General features: G+C 38.0%; 2 protein-coding genes across 2 annotated transcripts; both read right to left on the bottom strand.

Annotated features, from left to right (window-relative positions):
* Positions 1–14548: 14548 nt before the first annotated feature.
* LOC110052326 (neuropeptide Y receptor type 6-like) lies at positions 14549–15850 on the bottom strand. Its single transcript, XM_020758444.2, has one exon. The coding sequence runs from the start codon at positions 15686–15688 to the stop codon at positions 14720–14722; it is 969 nt and encodes a 322-aa protein (XP_020614103.2). The 5' UTR covers positions 15689–15850; the 3' UTR covers positions 14549–14719.
* Positions 15851–18408: 2558 nt separating this feature from the next.
* LOC149117714 (neuropeptide FF receptor 2-like) lies at positions 18409–20415 on the bottom strand. Its single transcript, XM_089282058.1, has one exon. It carries the CDS (start codon positions 20337–20339, stop codon positions 19410–19412), a length of 930 nt encoding a protein of 309 aa, XP_089138184.1. The 5' UTR covers positions 20340–20415; the 3' UTR covers positions 18409–19409.
* Positions 20416–22252: the final 1837 nt, after the last annotated feature.

Below are 22252 nucleotides of genomic sequence, written 5' to 3'. Positions count from 1 at the left end.
GACTTGTCTATTGTATCGAGAAATTTCGCAGCTAAATTAAGGTGTGATTTGTGAACCATGATCTTAGTGGTAAAACAACAACAAAAAGTTACTCCGTTGTGAGTATTCTTGGAGCCAGCGGTTTTCGAGCTCTAGCTAGCGTATTACCGCCATTAATGCTCTTTTTGCTGCCCTAAAAGCCAAAGAGAAGAATAAATTAGCCGTTTTTAAACTAGAGGACGCATTATCCGTCCAAAAGGATAATGCGTCCTCGCCGTTTTTGTACTAAAGACAGATCATCCGTCTGGGCGAACTTGGGAAAGCATTTGTATTTCGTCTGGTTAGGCCATCCCCCTTTTTTATTTCGTTTATTGTCGAATGCGTTTTCTGATTTTGGGTCGGTCGGTCGGAAAACAAAAATAAAATTGGAAAAGGAGTCTGGAGCTAGGAGGCCTGGTTCCTCAGCATAATATCAGTGGAGCCTGGAAACAACAAGGTGTGGTTACAAAGTCAACATCGCGGCAATGTAGGAAGGAAAAAGTCGACGTCGTTGTTAAAATCAAACGAGAACAGGGAAAAACCTAAAAATCTGTAAGGCAAAAAATTGCTTATGTTTCAGATTAAAGTAACAATTGTTTAAAATTATGTGTCATTGTCTTCTGTGCAACTTTCTTTTTTTTTTTGAAAACGCGAAAATCTGGGTAGGTCGGACGACGCTAAACAGAGAAAAAAAGGGGATGGCCTTATGAGTCTTAGGTAGAAAAAAAAGATGTCTTATAATGCGTCTTGAACGACGCACTACAAAAGATAGTTCGTTTGGACGCAATATGCGTCTTGTGCCCTTCTTTATACTAGAGACGAATGACAAGACGAACTACAGATGTTTGTCTAAGTTTGTCCAGACGAGGATGCGTCCTTAGTATAAAACTAGTAATAGTTATCACTAAAGCTGCCCCCACTTACTTTTATTTCTACTGATTGAAAACAATTGAACATTATTGTATGAACTAAAAATTCTGTATCGCATTACTGTCACCTCTGTAAATGCAAATTAGAGTCTAGTTCTTTGTCCTCAACAAAAACGCTGCAAACCATTTACATTTACGTTTGGATTCGCGCCAGGTCACCCAGCCGTAACATGAGCTCTACGCCACGTGAGATTACTCAACACAAATAAACGATCCGAATGAACGACGTGTCAAAGGTAGAACTGCTGATCGGAAAGGTGTTTCAGTCACAATTGAACACGAGCGAAGCGACGCTCGCCTCGAACAGCGAGATTTACCGGTACTTCAGAATTACTCACGATACCTTCTAAGTTGATTTTATCCCAAAATCCTGAAAATCCATCTTCAGGATCTCTGAAATCGTTTTCAATTTGTTCTATATCAGAATCTCCGCCACTTCGAAGCGAATTTACTTGATCGCGGTACAATCGTCATACTTGGACTTAACCGGGACCACCGTACGCGCCAAATACTACTAATTCACCATTACGTTTTAATACGCGGGGGGTACTACTGATGCCTCCTCGAGTTTTGGCCTCTGGGCCAAACCCCTGAGGGGGGGCGGGGGGGAGGCACCTAGAGGAGACGACTTATCCTAAGTCTTCGAATTAGCGTCCGGGGCGCTTATTTCAAATTTAGGAGAAGACGGGGGGGCACTTGTTCGAGGGGGAGCTCTTGTTTAATTTTTCCCAAATCGTGGCCTGCCATGATCAAATTCGTCTAACCCATAACTTTCGTTTAAGACGTACATTTCGTCTAAGACGTAAACTTCGTCTAAGATGTAAATTTCGTCTAAGACGTAAATTTTGTGTAAGACGTAAATATCGTCTAAGACTTAAATTTCGTGCCGGACGATAAATTCTTCTAAGACGTAAAATTCGACTGAGACGAAATTTACGACTGACACGAAATTTACGACTGAGGCGACATTTACGACTGAGACGATATTTAAGGCTTAGACAAAATTAACTTCTTAGAAGAAAATTACGAGTGAGACAAAATTTACAACTAAAGCGAAATTTACGTCTTAGACGAAATTTACGGCTTAGGCAAAATTTATGGCTTAGACGAAATTTATGACTTAGACTAAATTTACCACTGAGACGAAATTTACCACTGAGACGAAATTTACGGCTTAGACGAAATTTAAGGCTTGGACAAAATTTACGACTGGGACGAAATTTACGACTTAAAATATACCACTGAGACGAAATTTACCACTAAGACAAAACTTACGGCTTAGACGAAATTTACCACTTGGACGAAATTTACGATTAAGGCGAAATTTAAGTCTTACACGAAATTTACGGCTTACACGAAATTTACGACTTAGACAAAATTTATGGCTTACACGAAATTTACGACTGAGACAAAATTTACGGCCTAAACGAAATTTGCGACTGAGACGAAATCTATGTCTTAGACGAAATTTACCAATTGGACGAAATTTACCACTAGGACAAATTTTACCACTGACGCGAAATTTACCACTGAGACGAAATTTACAGCTTAAACGAAATTTACGGCTTAGACGAAATTTACGACTTAGACGAAATTTACGACTGAGACAAAATTTACGTCTTAGACGAGATTTACGGCTTAGACGAAATTTAGCAGTTAGACGAAATTTAGCAGTCAGACGAAATTTACGAGTGAGACGAAATTTACGTCTTAGACGAAATTTATGACTTAGACGAAATTTACGTCTTAGACGAGATTTACGGCTTAGACGAAATTTACCTCTTATACGAAATTGACCACTTCGACGAAATTTACGTCTTAGGCGAAATTTACGACTTAGACGAAATTCACGACTTAGACGAAATTTACGTCTGAGACAAGATTTACGGTTTGGGCAAAATTTACCACTAGGACGAAATTTAGGACTCAGACGAAATTTACCGCTGAGACGAAATTTACGACTTAGACCAAATTTACTACTCGACGAAATTTATGATTGAGACGAAATTTACGTCTTAGACGAAATTTACGACTTAGACGAAATTTACGACTGAGGCAAAACTTACGTCTTAGACAAGAGTTACGGCTTAGACAAAATTTAACAATGAGACGAAATTTACCTCTGAGACGAAATTTACGACTTAGACGAAATTTACTACTGAGACGAAGTTTACGTCTTAGACGAGATTGACGGCTTAGACGAAATTTAGCAGTTAGACGAAATTTAACAGTGACACAAAATTTACGAGTGAGAGAAAATTTACGTCTTAGACGAAATTTACGACTTACACGTAGGGGCCAAACCACCCCCCAAATGTTTCGTCAGTTCTTGGGTATTTCACATTATTCCGCATTACTTAAAAAGTATTGACTCTTTCTACACCAAACTTGGCAGATGATCAGATGACCTATTGCCAATTATATTTACGTAAAAAATGTCAGTAAATGTCAAAGTTGTGACATCACAGTGATGACGTCATGTTTTTTGCCACTTTTGAAGTTTTTGATAAGCATATGTTTTACAATGTGTTCGAAAGAGCACATCAAGGGGAGTTGAAACCTGAAAAAATTTTGTCCATATCATAAAAATTGAATGAAATATGGCATTTTTAAATATGAAAAATAACTCTGCAAAATATAGGGTCCCCCCCTTGAGAAAAATCCCCAAATTGGAGCCGTAATTTTGTTCCAGCAAATGCAGCTATGTTTCACATGTGATGTGCCAGATGACTAAAGCAAAAATAAAGAAGAAAATCGAGTGTTAAAATTAGTTTTGTTGCGTCATAACCTGTGACGTCACCCGTTTTTTCACTTTTAATACCAACCTAACAAAGCCGAAAATCAAATTTCTAAAACCATACGATTTTTGACAACATCAAGCTTTCTATTTTTCTAGATTATTAGCCTTCTTAGAATAAAACTGAAAAAAATAAACCAGGGAGACTGACTTAAGAAGGACAGTATGGTTAAGCAAATTCCGGGGGGGGGGACAGCAAAAAAATATTTAATTTACCATATCTCAATTACGGGGGTGGTTTGGCCCCTACGTGTTAGACGAAATTTATAACTGAGACGAAATTAACGTCTTAGTTGAGTTTACCACCTAGACGAAATTTATCACTAAGACGAAATTCAGGACTGACACAAAATTTACCTCTGAGGTGAAATTTTACGTCTTAGACGAAATTTACAAGTTAGACAAAATTTACGACAGAGAAGAAATTTACCACTGAGACAAAATTTACGGCTTAGACGAAATTTACGACTTAGACTAAATTTACCACTGAGACGAAGTTTACCACTGAGACGAAATTTACGGCTTAGACGAAATTTAAAGCTTGAACAAAATTTACGACTGGGACGAAATTTACCACTAAGACAAAACTTACGGCTTAGACGAAATTTACCACTTGGACGAAATTTACGACTAAGGCGAAATTTACGTCTTACACGAAATTTACGTTTAAAAAGACCTTTACGTTCACGACGAATTTTACTTGTCAGACAAAATTTACGTCTTCGACGAAATTTAGGTCTTAGATGATATTTAGGCCGTCCACGAAATTTAAGTGTTAAACGAAATGTAAGTCTTGGACGAAATTTACGTCTTAGACGAAATTGACGTCCTTGACGAAATTTAGGCCTTAGACGAAATTTACGTCTTAGACAAAATTTACGTCTTAAACGAAATTCAAGTCTTAGACGAAATTTACGCCTTATACGAAATTTACGCCTTATACGAAATTGACCACTTCGACGAAATTTACGTCTTAGACGAAATTTATGTCTTTGACAAAATTTACGTCTTAGAGGAATGTACGTCTCAGACCAAATTTACGTCTTAAACATAAGTTACGTGTTAGACGAAATTTTCGTCTAGGACGTGATTTACGTCCTCGACGAAATTTATGTGTTAGATGATATTTAGGCCGTCCAGGAAATTTAAGTCTTAAACGAAATGTAAGTCGTAGACGAAATCTACGTCTAAAACGAACTTTACGTCCTCGACGAAATTCAGCAGTTAGACAAAATTTACGTCTTAGATGAAATTTACGTCAAAAATTTGTCTACTACGAAAAAGTTATCTGAGTTGTAAAATTCGTCTAAGAGGTAAAATTTGTCTAAGGCGTAAAATTCGTCTACGACGTATAATTTTTCTAAGTCATGAAATTCGTCTCAGACGTAAAATCTGTCTTAGATGTATAATTGGTCTAAGACGTAAAATTCGTCTTCGACGTATAGTTTTTCTAAGTCGTAAAATTCGTCTAAGACGTAAAATTTGTCTAAGACGTATAGTTGGTCTAAAACGTAAAATTTGTCTAAGACGAAAAATTCTTCTAAGATGTAAAGTTTGTCTTAGACGTATAAATCGTCTAAGACGTCAATTTCGTCTAAGACGATATAATTCGTCGAAGACTTGTAATTCGTGTTAGACGTAAAATTCGTCTAAGACTTAAAATTCGTCAAGATTGAAAATTCGTCTTAGACTAAGTCAACGTGTGAGAACACTCTGGTTGTGTTTACCGCCAAATAATTAGCTTAATCCAGTATTCTTGAAATTGAGCTTTTTTATACAATGATAGTTCTGCAATAGGCTGGTTGCATTACGACTTTTTGCGTTCCATGGTTGCGAAATGCGAATCGAATGAAAATGGTCGATTTTTAGCCCAGTTGGGGCTCGCTAAATTAAGGTTAAATAGAAGATGTTGTTTTCTCGGAAAGACAAAACTATTTCATGGAAAAATTACAGCCTGTTTGCACTCGATCTTGCTAGGGACTAGTTATATGCAAAGACGAGCGAATTTTCTATCCTTCCCGAAGAAATTTGATTTTGTTTGATTTTTGTGGACATTCGCTCTTAATTCATCTGAGACGTATAATTCGTGTAAGACTGATAATTCGTCTGAGACATTTAATTCGTCTGAGACATATAATTCTTCTTAGACGTATTATTCGTCTAAGACGTAGAGTTCGTCTCTGACGAGTAGTTTATGTAAGAGGAATAATACGTCTCACATGTTTAATTCGTGTAAGACGTATAATTCGTCCAAGACGTATAATTCGTCTGAGATAATTCGTCTAAGACCTATAATTGTTCTCTGACGTATAATTCGTCTTCGACGGATAATTCGTCTAAGACGTATAATTCGTCTCAAACGTTTCATTCGTCAAAGTCGTATAATTGGTCTCAGACGTATAATTCATCGCAGACGTATAATTCGTCTAAGACGTACTATTATACATTGAATTTACGATCTCTTTTCTGATTGGCCGAAAGCGTGCAGTGAATGTTGGAAATCGGTGCCTGCGACGTCATCTAGCTGCAGATTATACAATAATCATGTCATGTATGACCGCGGTGTATGATTTCTAGGGGTAATCATGTCAAGTTAGTGCACTTTGTGTTGCTTGCCGTCAGTGAAGAAGCGAAAACATGACTTCCACCTTCGGCTTCAGCTGATAATCCCCCTTTCGACCTTGATTATTCTGGATATCACAAAAACCTCATCCGATGATTGTTTTTGACGCGTCTAAGATGTGTAATTCGTCCCAAAGGTAACTTTGTTCAAGGGATCGTCGCTATATAAAATACATTTTCCGTGCTCTTCCACTTCAGCTAGAGTCAACTGCCTTTGAAGACGTGTAGTGCAGAGCCTTTTGTAAATGTTCCATGTGCCTTAAAAAATTTTTTAATTAGGGTGCAGTGGAGTGCCATGCGATCGCCATGCACCATCCGCCGTCCGTCGCCATCCGGTCGGCGTTTTACAGTGACCCGATTTCATATTACAAGATCAAACGAAAACAAACGCAACGATACACAGTTGCATTTGACAGGACTTGATAATAATAATAATAATAATTATAATAATCATGATAATAATAATACTAATAATAATAATTATTATAATAATCATGATAATAATAATAATAATAATAATAGTAATAATAATAATTTTTTTAATAATAATAATAATAATAATGTTTATTAGTGGCTTATAAAAAATTACTGCTGTAAAAATTCTTAGGACAATATATATGTCAGGGAAATACTAACTTACAAAACGAATTACAAATTACACTCATTCTTTGCAACCCTTATAAATTTGTCTATTGTCATTTGTCGAAAAAATTTAAATAAGAATGATAATAATATTATAACTTATGTGTCAGTGATTATAGTCAAGGGAGCCCTACTAACTGGCGACACCTAAACCTACTTACAGCAATATTTTACATAATCATCGCCAATTTAGGTACTACCGAATATTGACTATTTACAATCATTTAATTAATGCACCTAACTTCAATAAATTCAGAAAAAGATGATTGGAGATTCACGTTCCTTTAGATTCAACTGATCGATCTATCTTTTTTATGGGGAGTCTGAGGTCAATATGTCTATATTACCGAGAAAGTTTTTTGATTACTTTCAGATCCCGGATAAGCCTGAATAAAATGATGAACCTCATTTCCAGGACAAGGCAAAAGACCTGGTGGGACTCAAGGTTTTAGAATGGGTAGCGCGTGTAAGTTACAGCACCTTGGATGAAAGACCTGGAAATTTTAGTTTAGCCAACCACTTTGCGTGATTCAGTATATCTACAGCGCACACGCAGTAGAAAAAAATAGGTCCAGTTTTATCAATCAAGTCATTTGTAGTAGCAGTCTCATTACCTTTAAGCTGTGTATATCTTTGGTGGCAATCCCTTTCTGGTAAACAGCAGGTCCTGACTGGAACATTTTCCTCACTTCTGTACAGTTCTTAGTTCTGTTGCCACCTTGTGTCATGCAGTAAGCTAAAACTCCAATCCTTATTGATTTTGTTTCTAGAACAAGGGGAATCTAAAAGGATCAAATACGACCACATGACACCTCTGTTTTATAATATAATACGCAATTTGCCCGACATATTTGCAAATAAAAACATACATTATTACAGAAGAGCAAGTTAAGCGGCGCTTTTCAATCTCAGTATCCGTAACCTTGCTGCATAATCCAATCCCGAAGAGTTGAGGGGGGCGGGGGGGGGGGGGGGGGGGGAAAGGACAGTACTCCCTTATATGGGCTACATAAGTATGAGCGTTCACAAAATGTATGGTTTTCTAGCCGTTTTGGTCAGAAGTAGGGTATCGTTTTTTGCCATTTTGGTCAGAAAGGGTATCGATTTTTGCCATTTTGGCCTCAAATAGAGTATTGTTTTTGCACTCCAGTCTTGAATTGGGTATGTTTTTTAGAAGAGGCTACTTTTTTATCGTTATCGGTAAGACCATCAACATAAACTAGGGCACCAATTGTATTAAATGGGGTATCAAATTTTTTGGTCAGGTCATAAATAGAGTTGGGAAAATCGCAGATTTTGGTCATAGATAGAGTAAGGGCTTTGAGAAGCGGGCCGCACACCCTCACCCAATTTTTCTGGGGTAACCTTCCCGGGAATTCAGTGTTGTACGTACGCTCTTGGAGTGAGCAAAGGCTCGCCATTTCCACTGTTAAGTTATAAAACAAACGGTCGAGTTACGATGCACTTGGAAATCTTGTAGCGCAGTCGACAAGCGTCTACGCCTCGACCAACTATTACGTTTCTTTCGTGCTCTCCAAACTTCCCGCGTGCTTCAACAACGGATTGAATTACACCGTGTAACCATTTGAAAAAAAAAGCAATGGCTTGAAGCCCACGTGGCAACTCAAGACGTACGTAGGGGATTAATATTTTTGGGTGAGGATTTAGGGACACAATAAACCAATATAACATTTAATTCTGTTGAGCCCTTTATGATTTAGCAAAGTCTCCCAAATAACCCCATAAGCGCTCGGGGGTCTTCTGTGCTCCACGCCTAACTTTGTTTCAATGTTGCGCCAATCAAGACTCGCTCATTGACTTTTTTCCCGCCCTTTTTGTCGGCTGCATGTATTTACTCCAAGTTTTGATTGGTTCACTGGATTGTGTCCTCTGTGATTAGCCAGATTGATTACTTTGGATTTGGTTTTCCAACCCTCGATCGAGAACCCCTTTAAAGGGCTAGGTCAGGATATTTTAGGCGGTTTTATTTATTTTGGTTAGTTACGAGCTGTTAACTTCAAACTGGCAGAGCAACAGTCTTTCATGAGTAACATCACAGCTGCATAACAACAAGGATGATTTCTGAGTATCATAAATGGCACGCACATACCTCTTACTAACCGAGTTCAAGGGCCGGACTGTAAGTTACGGACCGAGATTTTTTTCCCCATCGATTTATGGCCCAAGCGCGAAGCACGCGGGCCATAAATCGAAGAGGTAAAACCAGGATCCGTAACTTACAGTCTGAGAAAACGAGGTTAGCAAGATATTTATTATATCTCTGTTGTGCGTCTTACGCGCTCGGGAACGATTTCTATTCACGTGGAACAGCTCCAAATTTCTGACGCACTTCGAAAGCAAAACGAGTCGATTTGAAATCGTTGTTAAGTGACTCGTAAGTCGTTAGCAGGTTTTGATACACAATTTCAGAAGTAAAAGAAAGTTTTAAACTTTTACTTGCTAAAAAAGTTAAGAGCACTGGGCGATATTTGTAATATTTCAATTAATCCTATGGCCAGTTACCAATCTTTAACCCCGTAGACGAATGAACCGAGATTAAATCACGAATAGGAAAGGGAGACCTTTATTACCAAACTAAAACACAAAGTTGCTACATTGTTTTACTGTTTTACCTGGTGAGAATTGTAAGGTCCATAAGTGACACCGACAGCTTTTATTCCAACTTCTTTTAGAGCATTGATTGTGTAATTTACGGGAAGATCACCAAAGTCGTTCAGGTGATTGTTTGCTAATGTCATGACATCAAATCCAGCAAATCTGTAGATGGAAATGGAGTTAAATAGCTGTTAAGTTGACAGTGGAACTGTCGTTTCATTAAAAATCGCGATACATGAGGAGATTCTTCAGTTTGGCCACGAGAGTTGTTTTTAGAAATGTGTTACTCTTGACGGACACACTCGCATTCCAAACATTGTCACAGTCCAAGCTAATTCCTTGTGAAGTTTCTGCGTTTCCAAAAAGCATCTCAGGTATCCCGCCCACACTACACCGGAGAAATTTGAAAATGCAGCTTTATTTCTACTATTAGGTCTACGGTCCACGCTAATTCGCTAAGGAAACGAAGGTATTTGGGGAATTTAAAAACGCCGGCTTTGCGTATTAGTGTGAACGGAAAACTTTTGAAAACGAAACTTTTTGGAAACGATTTAGTCACGATTACAATGTCATTTCCCTGACCGATTTTTCTTCAAAAGCAAACTCAAAATGACCGGTGATTGCTGCGATTTCAAATTTCTCCGACGTAGTGTGGACGAAAAACGTTTGATGCGTTTATAGAATGAAAACACCATTTTCAAATTTCTCCAGCGTAGTGTGGACAGGTTTCCTTTTACGTTTAAACACCGTCTATCGCTGATGAAGACTACAGACACAAAACGTCTTTTAAGTTTTTTTTTAAGTTTTAGTTTAATAGGCTCTTTAGTATTTAAGATGATTTCCGCAGAACATTCGAGCAATAATGGCAAAAATTAAGTTACCAAAGAAACCTCATGGCAGGGTAACTGATTTTGAACACAGTAAAGAAGAACTTATGGAGACTTAAGCTCTCAAGCTGACCCCGCGAGAGAAAAGTGAACTTGAAGCTATCCATATTTCAATTAAAATAGACGTATCGCGTTAGTAAAAAACGCAATAGCACACGCTTTAAGCATTCTTACGAGGTTTGACATTAACTTTCTCGAGAATGCTTGAATTAATCGCGGGGTCACTTAGAGAAATGAACTTAAGTGATCAGTGATCATGAGTTGTTTTAAACAGTATTCCAAAAGTTACCGTGCTATGAGCAGATTTTTACTAATAATTTTGCACTTATTGCTCGAACTTTGAGCAGAATCCGTCTTAAATTATTTCTGTCTTCTTCATAAATTTAGTTGCTTATAAGTTCCAAGTTGACCTCCCTCCTCCGCAGTCTTTTCTTATGGGAAGAGTGTAATCAAGGAACATCTGAGGCGGGGCGAATGGGAACAAGTCATCACCTCTCCGCTAAGTCCAAGACTCTCAAACCCGTTTCAAAGAGACGAGTGGTCTTGGCTGCCTAGCAACCGTACTGACTGACATCTAATAATCGCGGGAACGAAGTATCCTAATTAACAATTAGACCCGTGGCCCTTGAGGGCGAAGGGTCTAATTGTTTTAGTATCACCCAACTAGTCGGACAGAAAAGGCAAAAATAAAGTAGCAAATGCAAGTTGAAGAAATATTTATTTGGAAATAAAACGAAGAAAGCGTCACGCTCGATTGGACCAATTTCGCTACTCAAGGACTATTACTAATAGTCCTCTAGTAGCGTAGCCAATTAAAATGCAGGATTTGCATTAGTCCACTAGTTGGGTGATACTAAAAAATGTTAGAGTCTCAATTTTTTGTTGGTGATCAAAAAAGTTGTATTGAAAATTTTACACCAACCTTAAAGCTGAGGAGCTTTGTTTCTCTGCGTTCAGAAATATCAGTTTTGCGTCATTGTTTTTTGCGGAAAGCGTCTTTTCAGGAACAAAGGGAGACTCGAGATTTCCAAAGGCGAGGTCAGCTTCTCTGATATAAGGCGCCAACTGACTCAAGGTGTCGTTGTACCCGTAAAGGTGCTTCTTGACATCGGAGCGAACTGGGTCCGAAAAGTTGATATCTCCGGCAAATAGGAGGCTTATTGTATCTGAAAAATATTATAACAGGTTTACTATTCTTTTCTCGTGTGGTCACGGTGTTTGTTAAGATATTCTATTCTTTTGTAGTATAAATCTACTATCACGCGTTAGAAACCTCGAGCTCATAATCTAATAGGTTTTAAGTTGCATAAAGGCGGTGCTTTCGGTTGTGTATGTCTAACAAAATAATGCAAAGATACATACTTCATGTCTGCTTGCTTTGTGTGCTTTTTGGGGGAGTGCGAGAGTGGTTTTATTATTTCTAATAAGATCACATTTTCAACTCTTCTTGAATTGGTACTCCCCAGGGCGTGAAACTTTTCGCCAAAAACATCATTTTTGTTGATTCAATTGACGGTACTCCTGATTTGTGAAAGACTACAAACACTATAGTCTGACAAGTAATTTGAGTCAGATCAGGATGCCATTATAAAATGGATATATCGTCATGATTCTATAGCCATCTCTATAGAAAAAATTGTGAAAGAAAACTAAATTTTCATATAACGAATTCAGGCAGGAAATAATAAATTCCAAGATGGTCTAAAAACGTTTTTTAATGGAAATATGTTTCGGATAGATAAAACTTCATCCATCTTAGGTACAAGCAACAAAACCCGCTACAGGGCGTGATACAAATTCAAGAGTCGTATTTCTATTGTGTTTATCACACCCACTGGCGGGTTCTACAACTTGTACTGGAGATGCATAAGGGTTCATTCGAAACACGTTTCCATTAAAAAAATGTTGTGATCATCTTTAAACGACTGAAATACAAATGCGCTTGTCTTATCCTTATGCATTATGCCTTACGATTCTAATTTTAGAGCAAAATCCTTTCCATCCACGATTTGAATTATTTAAGAATTTTTTACACTTCCCTTTCATATCCTATCATTTTTTTTTCGAATGCTCACAACCTCCTGGCAAAAACAGATCGATTTTTGCTATGACGAATAGTAATGGTCTATCCGTCAATAGTTCATTTTACCCACTGGTCCCAATTCATTCGACATCCGCTTTCCTGTTTTGTTCTGTCCAAGTATCGCGCGATCTTACTTTCAAAAAGCGCCATCGGTCGCCCCTAGATGTATCTATCCCCTTAAAAGTCTGCATCCTCTTCTGTCTCTGAAGTGTCTGCCTTCGACTAAGAAGATTAACATTTGCGGTATCGTCGGCATTGTTCATTATCTCTTCAAGTTTCACGGTCTTTTGTCAAGCCTCACAAAACTTGACTTCCAATAATACGGGTCATCTTGGAGGTTCGACAACCCGCCCCAGAAAGCGTGTATTGGCCGGCACGGGTAATCTTCTCTATCGGAGGGATCATGGGTTGAGAAGAATCATTAAGAATCATGAGGAAGTCTCAAAGTCCTAGCCTAACTTTAACTAACTTTACTAATGGTTCCCTCACTTAGGGAACCTATCACTTTACCTTCATCCGTCCCTGCAGTGGTAACACAAAACAAAGTTGTGAGAAGAAAAGTTGATAAAACATAAACCATTTTTGCATTTCAAACTATGGTCATGAATGGATCTTACAACATGTTTGAGCCGGAATCACCTTTAACCTGTGCCTGTAAAACCAGAGAAGAGAAACACCTCTTCAGACAGGAAGACAGGTACCCGACAGCTGTCAAGGAAAATGGCAATCTTATTGGTCGCGCGCAACTAGTATCGACCGATACAAGACCCTCGGAGAGGAACGCGCACAAGTTTTAGTATATTAGGACTAGAAATTATTAAACAAAACCAACAATAAATCATGTTTATAAAGGGAGATATAGATAACGGTACCTTTTTTGAAAAGGAAAACGTTATGAACCCGGTGCATGCTTTTCTCAAGAATATAACAAATCCGGCACATACCAGCCTCAACAATATATACACTACAATAGATAAAGTGGAAGTGAGAAATTTAAACCACAATGTAGCTTTTCAAGTGGTTAAAGCTAGGATGCAGTATTTTCTTTATGTAGCCACGGTTCATTGGCAGCTGTAGATCGTCTTCAATTAGCGATTTTATGAATGTCGATATTCATGAATAGCTTGACTTATATTTCACGATTTTCCATGATTTTTCCGCACCAAGTCACGATTAAAGTTTACCCGTCGATGTTTCCACAAGTGAAAATATAAAATGTAAACTTGTTTCTCCTAGTCACACCCAAGTTCAAAAGGTCTTCAAAGATGTCCTGACATACTGCATTTAAACTACACAAAAAGGTATAAAAACCAAGGTCACTACATAGAGCAACTGAAGTTTCCTAAATCATGGCACCCAGCTCCTGTTGATTTTACTTGATGTGTACGAAGTCAAACTTCTAGGAATTCAGAGCCACCTTAAAAATTTCGAAAATTGAAGGTTTTTGAATTAAACTGCAGTGTGCAAAAGTCATAACATGCCTATGCAATTCGACAATAAAAAAAATGGATTTCACTGAGCCGTTTCTGAATAATAAGCACTTAGAGCAAAAGTTAAGGTTGTTTTTAACAGGTTCAATCGTTGCTATGGGAACCTATTTTGTCATGAGAGTGTCTACAAACCAATGATTGGGCACTTGTGTGATACCAGTAGAGTAACACTACTTGATAAAGAGTGAAATTATCGATCCCTCAAAATAAAGTGCTGGAAACTTTTGATGACCACCTTAAGAGTTGCATATTCCCCAAAAGGGTCTGACAAAAGAAGTCAAAACCAGGAATGATTAATAATTTTGTACCTGAATCATAGTTAGTTTGGCTCATAGATTAATGATTTGCTTTCTTTTACAAGACAAAACTAATTTCTTGAGAACCAAAGAAATATTTTTATGTGACTTTGATCTCATCTGCGAATTTTGATGTGCTCCTCGTACTCGCCACCGCAAAACAACAACAACAAACAACAAAACGGTTTATTATTCCTTATTATTGCTAACACTTTAAGGAACATATTCCGTCTACACGAGTAAAACACCGAATGAAATGCTACAGTGGCTGTTTTCTGTGCAAATTTATCAGTATTGCGTTAATTTGAACTTGTGTATTCATCCATAGTTTGTAACTGGCTAAAATCTAAAGTTCAGTGTCTCTATCTTTCTAGAAAACCATATTTTACAGTCTCTAAAAGTCCTCACAACCTCGCATCGAAAATTCGCATTTCCAAATGAATATAACACTGGATGAATGACTGAGCTGGTCAGCGAAATACTCACTACAAATTGTTTGACAGAAATATCTCCAAACCTAACAATGGCACCGTAAACCTTTGCTAATTCTAAGAGCATGAATGGTCCCCAGCTGAACAGGAAACTTACAACAATCAAAACAAGCATACGAAGAGCGTTGTATTTAGACCTTATGTAAAATGGGCTCATTGTACGCTTAATGGCTCTTTTTCGCAAGAAAATAAAAATCTTCCAATACGAGGTTGTAATTATTGACAAAGGAGCAACAAACGTAAAGAAAAAATAAATCGTGAACGAAATTTGACTTGCAAAAGAACTGCGTGGAAGAACACAAATAAACGCAGGTGTGGTGTAAATGGGTTCTGATAAATTGTCTTGTCTTGTAATTCCCATCACGCGCGGGTTGACGTGGGCCCCAAATATTATTGGAAACGAAATGGCCACAGAAAATAACCAAATTGAGGCAATTCTCTTCTTGCGGTGTGCAGTGAGAGCCAAATTTGTCAGAGGATTTACAATGTGGTTTTTACGATCCATGGCAAGTCCAGCGAGAAGAAAGAACACAGTTGCACACGTTGCGTGAGGGAAAAATTCCATGGCCTTGCATTCACCGTGGGATAACAAACGAGGGTCTGTCATTGAGGTGAAGATTCTCACCACAGCCATCATGAACCTGTAAACGACTTCAGCCATCGAGAGATGAAATATGTAAAAATTGGAGAGGTTCTTTCCTACCAACTTGCGTCGAGTCATGATAAAGCACACGAAGAGGTTACTGGCCAATCCCAGCGCCAAGAAAACTGAGTCAAATATCAGGAAAATATTGGGTATATGATCCGTAAAACCCATCGAAAGAGTATTGTCAGCTATGTAGTAATACTGTGACCTGTCCGAAACAAGAAAAGGTTTAAAGGCGTTATGAGTTCGATCAAATATTAATATTGCATCAGTTTGCAATCATATAGAATTCTGGCCTAGTCGCACTAATGAAGTTTACTTTGGCAGCTCATAAAAGAGCAAAAAATAAACCTCAAGTCTGTATAAGATTTATTAATATATTTTTCTTTATATGTGGGTGTTCTTTGTTTCATGTTTTAATTCATCAAGACTTCTAATTAATGTAAGTTTAATTAAATCGAATCGAACGTTGATTTAAAGCTTATCAGTATTTCAAACTAATGCTGTAAGGCTGCAGTCTTTTTCAAAGACTCTGGCATCTAAAATTTGCAGCACTCAAAGTCGCTAGTCAATTTAAGTTTTGCAACACCTGTTTATTGTTTCCTCTCTCTATGGGCATATCCTGTAACGTAAAATGTAATTGTGTTTCATGTAAATGATTTATTGAATATAAAAGTGAAACCGAGAGCACTCTATTAGCTGGAAGCAAAAGACAACAGAATGTCGGAAATGGGAAGACATTCCGAAACCACGCGACAACATTGCGTACGCATAACGAGAAGTACTTGTTTACATTGATGAAAACGTCAGATTCACCCATGTCTCCATTTCTGCGGAAACGGTGGAGACAAATTTAGTAGAGGTAATGGTTAGCATTCCCGACAAACTATGAAGGAGCAAATAACACTTGAAATCTTTTGTTTTGGGCTTTCACACATTGGTTGAATTATTTAATCTTTCTACTGGTTCTCAATCGAACATTGTAAAAGCCTTTTGTCTTTTATGGTTTTTTTTCTCTTTCTTTATAATCAAGTTGGAAACGTGACATTAACAAAAGCGGGACACCCATCGTCATATTTTCTGTATTGTTTAGACACCTTTTAATAGCATCACAAATGGTGAAAGGAACTTTGAGAACCCATTGTTTATATTAAAACAAGAAGAGAAGAAGAACAAGACATATCAGTCACCATGCCAGGAGGAGAAAGGGTTTAAACAATTAGTTTTAAAAAGAACTTGCTTTATTTTAAGCTATTTCACTAGCGCTTGCCTAAGGTAGAATTTTCTCAAACTGTCCGTATCTACCCAAAGCGACATTTCTAACTACATGGAATAAACACCAAAGATCATTGACTAATTCTTAGTTAGTCACTCGTTTTGCTATTTAAGTTCTACTTCTGCGGCAACAGTCACCTATATTCAGTCTTCGCCGCAACTTCTAACGCACCCTAGGACAGACCTATGCCGATAACACGCCTCAGACACAGTTCAGACATTGAGCCACCTTTGATATCAGGTCGTCAACAATTCCTTAAACCATGGATTACATGGACCAAGGTCTGTAAAGAGGTAAATGAAGGCCTTCCCCCAATAAGTAGAGGCAGCAGGTGGCGAGATCCAAGGGTTCTAGGGAATATGTTTTACGTAATTTCTTACGGTGTCTCCTCCACGTACAAACTAATTAGTCACATTGGCAAAGTAATTTTTTTTAAACTTTGCCAAAAGTTGCGTACTATCACGGTTATCAAGAGTTGATGATATTGAAAAATAAAATAAAATAAAATAAAATAAAATAATAGAAAATAAAGACACCGAATTTCGGTCCGTCTGAACATTGTTTTGTGTAGTAAATACGGTTGAAGTAGCTCAGTCACGGTATTTTGGCCATGTACAAAATTACCTTTAAACTGGAGGGATATTAAGTGTAGAAATGACATCAACTCGGAAAACAGTCCGAGTTTCAGATGGGATTTGAACCCATGACCCTCCGTGATCTAGCCGGACGCTCTAACCACTGAGCTTCGATCTAGAGACTCTACGGTAAGCAAGGGTGAAATGTGGGTCTTTGACAGGAACCGCATCGCGCGGTCACACAGCCAAATTATGACTTGGGACATATGAACTCATAACTGCATCGTGCAGTCACATTGACCATATTTCTCCCTTCCTCACCATAGTGTCTCGAGTAACTCAGTGGTTAGAGCGTCCGGCTAGATCACGGAGTGTCGTGGGTTCAAATCCCATCTGAAACTCGGGTTTTTTTTTCCGAGTTGATGTCATTACTAAACTTAATATTTCGTATAATACTCAAATTGAAGGCAACCTGAAAATAGTAGTTTAGTACATGAGATAGAAAAACACCAAAGAGATAATAATAAACCATAAAGGAACAAGGATGGTTAAGGATGGAGAAGATTAACACGGATTACAGACGACTAACTTGAAATTTAGGCTAAACCGTTTTTAAGCAAACCGTGACGTAACTTCTTAAAGTCAATGTTCTTTCACTTATACGAAATTTATTCGAAATCTCACTGTGGAAGGCCTATTTAAAGTGCAAAATTGTTAAAAAAAAACTTACAGAAAACAATTAATTTAATTTGCCTTCATTTTTCTCGAATGCGTTTCTGAAGTTGACAGCTTCCGGGCGTATCACGCAAAGGGTACGGGTTTTCTGTGCAATAAATGTCGTTTTCCAATTTCCGTAGTGTTGCTTAAATAATGGATCTGAGACTCTTTTATCATCAATGGTGGCTCTTCACGTTAGCGGCTGACAATTTAATTTTATTTCGTATAACGATTGACAGTTAATCACATTGTGACCTTGGTCTATTTTATAGCAAGCGTTGAAGTATAGTTTGGTTTATTTACGCAAAAAACTAGACACCAAATATTTGAAATGTGTTCTTTGTCTTCAAAAATCAATATTTAACAAGAGTTTCATCTAATTTCTTTTTTATCCAGTTGCAGTTGTTGTTCATCACTGGACTGAAAACTATTTAAAACTCCTTAGGTGGAAGCCCATATGCAGGAGCTGCTCCCTTATATGGGCTGTGTAGGTATGTGCGGCCCCAAAGGGTATGGTTTTTTAGCCGTTTTGGTTAGAAATAGGGTGTAGTTTTTGCACTCTAGTCTTAAATCGCGTATGTTTTTTTTAGAAGAAGCTATCTTACCTAATAAAAGCATTTAAACATTGTCTTTAACACTGGTCTGAACTAAGGAACTAATTATAAGGGGATCTGAAACAAGGTTTGATTTAAGGGTCAGGTCTTAAATAGGGTATTGCATTTTTGGTCAGGAGATAAGTAGGGTATGAAAGATAGGGTAGGTGATTTGGGAAGGCGGCCGCACAACCTCACCAAATTTTCCTGGGAGTACCCCACGGGGGGTCATACTCGAGTGAGGCTTCTAGCAAGCTTTGCGTCATAATTTGGAGTAGATATGTACAATTTGAATTTCTCTGGAGTAAATTGATCCGGGCTGGCCGATCGGTCAGAAGATTCCTCTACAGTATCCTTCACTTGTCCCTTGTTGTTAATATTTTGTTTGTTTGTTGTTCAGCCTTATCTTTTCCATGGTGCCACGGTATAAATTAATCGAAGCGTCCTTTGAAACTGTAACATACGGCATATATCTAGTCTACTGCCATTTTAGATTACGAAACTCTACAACTGCTTTGCGCTACCGTTCTGATTTATCTATCACGGAATGATCTGCATACTGAATGAAATGCTACTGCCCAAGGAGCAGTATTCTTCAACAAAAGCCTCTACAAGAGTAGCTCTTTCTTCTTCTTAAGGTATCATGGTAGGTGGATTGACAGTGTCTTGGAAATCACGCTCTTACGCTGGCGCTTTAAAAGAAAACCCCATCGTTTTCCTCTCAAGATCTCTCAGGAAAGGCATGTTTTACAGCCTCTAAAAGCCCTCTCAACTTCGCATCGAAAATTCGCATTTCCAAATGAATATAACACAGGATGAATGACCGAGCTAGTGAGTGATACACTCAGTGTAACTTCTTTGACAGAAATATCTCTAACTTTAAACCTAGCGTCATAAACTCTTGCCAAATCTGAGAACATGATTGGTCCCCAGCTTAGCAAGACTCCCACAACAACTAACACAAGCATGCGCAGTGCCTTGCATTTGGACCTTACGTAACATGGACTCATGTTTTGCTTAGCAGCTCTTTTTCGCAAGTAAAGAAAAATCTTGCAATACGAAGTTGTAATTATTGACAAGGGCACAATAAAGGCAAATAGAAAGTAAATCGTAAACGACATTTTGCTTAAGAGTGTTCCGCGTGGTAGAAGGCAGGTGACCGCTGCTGGGACGGAGTAAGATGCATTAATCTGCGTTGGGTTGTTCTGTTTTGGATTAACGTTGACACCGAATATTAGAGGGAATGAAACAGCCACAGAGAAAAACCAAATCAAGACAATTCTTGTACTACGGTGTTTAACGACAGCCAAGTTTTTTAACGGGCTTATGATGTGGTTCTTGCGATCCATGGCGATTCCAGCCAGAAGGACAAAGACAGCCGCACACGTCACCTTAGGCCAGAATTTCATGGCTTTGCAGTCGGCGTTGGATATCAAATCGGACTCTACAGTGGAATTAAAGATTTTCAAAACAATGAGTGCGATCCTGTAAAGCACTTCTGCCACGGCAAGATGAAATATGTAAAAATTGGAGATGTTTTTCCTAATCAGCTTGCGTCGGGTCATAACGAACAAAACGAAGAGGTTACTGGCCAATCCTAGAGCCAAGAAAACGGAGTCAAATATCAGTAAAGCATCTCTGAAGTTTTCCTTGAAATCCATCGGAAAAGTATTCTTCTGCCAGCGGCAGACTGCTTGCAAAGGTGGGAGAGAAAACTGCTTATGTACAGACTTCAAAATGTCCAACTGAAGGCGTATTGGTTACGGTCAATATTACGTCAGCCTGAATCATATAGAATACTGCAGAATACTGTTTATTTTGACGGCTATTAACGAGAAATAGCTAAGTGTCACAGACCCAATCAGATTTTTATTCTTTTTTTTACGAGTGAAAACGCTTTCTTAAATGACTCAGAACTCGTCAGAGGCTATTGAAGTTTAGACAGGATGTGCGCGCAAAGAATGCCTCAAATATCCGGTTATTGTTTAAATGTGTAGTCCTCTCATGTCTTTTCCTCAAGTAATCAAGGTTCTTAGAATTAGCCTTTCATTGAGTCCTAGAAATTAATTTACATTAAATAAACTTCAAGACAGAAATACACTTGGTTGTGTCCCTTTAAAAAGGACTGTCTACCACAGTGAAATAGCATTTTCTCGACAGAGCTCGCTTTGTAATGTAAATTCTTAATTTCTCGAGCCTCTCATGCGAATGCTCATTTTGTTATAATTATACGACTGAGAAAAGAATTACGAACGCGCTCATTAATTTTCACTGCACAAATTACAAATTAATGAGAAATTGACCTGCTCCGAACCGATCACGATGACGTAATACTCTCAGTGATATGACAAACATTTGAACGAAGAAGACAGAAGCTTTTGTCAAAGCTTTTGAATTCTGTCCCTTTTTCCTAAGCATCTATTTATATGTCAAACTCAGACTGTCACAAACATTCATTCTGATAAAACAAGGCGACCTTGAAAACGTGCAGAATGAAAGGAGGTATCACTGAGGTAACTTTCGTTATTAAGATGAAATGATCTGATAAATGAAAAACTAGAATAGAGATAGAGATAGATTTTATTAGCAAACTCATTGCAGCGCAGGAGCGGCTGAATTACGAATTACTTTACAATAAAAATAGAATTATATTATACAAGGAAAAATATGCAAGCTATTTATAATTAAAAATATGGCTCATAATAAAAGTGTTCCTAAACCTATGTGTTTTACAAATCGGTAGCTCAAAGTATCCCCGGGTTCGTGTGCAGTAAGTGGACTCGTTACGTGGCGGCAGCAGATCATGTAGCTTATGGCATGGGTCTCTCATAATTTGATCAAATAAAGTTTCGCTCAGTGCCTGTCTCCTCTCATACAGTGAAGAGATGCCTGCGGCTACTAGCAACTATCTAACAAGAGTTGATGGCAAGTTCCGGTCGACAAGATCGGAATCATCCGGCATGCTATTTTTGCTAGACGTTGCTTAGCAAATCTCGAGTGCTCACCATTTTTTTTTATTAGATGATAAAAATTTGCAATTTTACGTATACATCAAATATTAACGATTTCCCAAAACGGCAATTGTTTCTCGAATCTTTGACTGCCACAAAGTTAGGTAGCTATCTATATATTTCTGTGTACGTGTGAGAATATAATTTCATTACTCTAATTTCATTACAGTCAGTGCATAAAAATTCAAAAAAGGAAGTAAGCTTGCTAAAAATAATAATCATATACTGAGAAATTATGGAGCTAACGCTTGTGACTATTTTATTGAGGACCAATAATATTTTATCATGCAATTACTGTAGCTATACAGGGTCGGATCAAGAGGGATGGGGGCGCGGATCCGGATTCCGGATTCAGATTTCCGGTTCTCGTCTCCGGATTCCATGTTTTAGGGTTGCCCTTGCACCTCCGGACGGAACCTCCCAGTTTTAAACCCCCCAGGGACTTAAGCACATATTAGCAAATCACTAGCAAATATTATTGCATGTTAAATCTTGGCCAGAAAATTCGTAAACTGCAGAGCCTGCAAAACCAAAATAGTCCTTGGAATCTCTGGGCATTTCTG

The sequence above is a fragment of the Orbicella faveolata genome, unplaced genomic scaffold, assembly GCF_042242905.1.
Source record: "Orbicella faveolata isolate gen_17 unplaced genomic scaffold, um_ofav_v1 contig_1, whole genome shotgun sequence".
NCBI classification, from domain to species: Eukaryota; Metazoa; Cnidaria; class Anthozoa; order Scleractinia; family Merulinidae; genus Orbicella; species Orbicella faveolata.
Note: the sequence above shows the minus strand (reverse complement) of the source record. Positions and strands in the feature narration are given on the sequence as shown.

Coding starts and splice junctions, on each gene's coding strand:
- LOC110052326 (XM_020758444.2), bottom strand. CDS start 15,688: ATGGGTTTTACGGATCATATACCCAATATTTTCCTGATATTTGACTCA.
- LOC149117714 (XM_089282058.1), bottom strand. CDS start 20,339: ATGGATTTCAAGGAAAACTTCAGAGATGCTTTACTGATATTTGACTCC.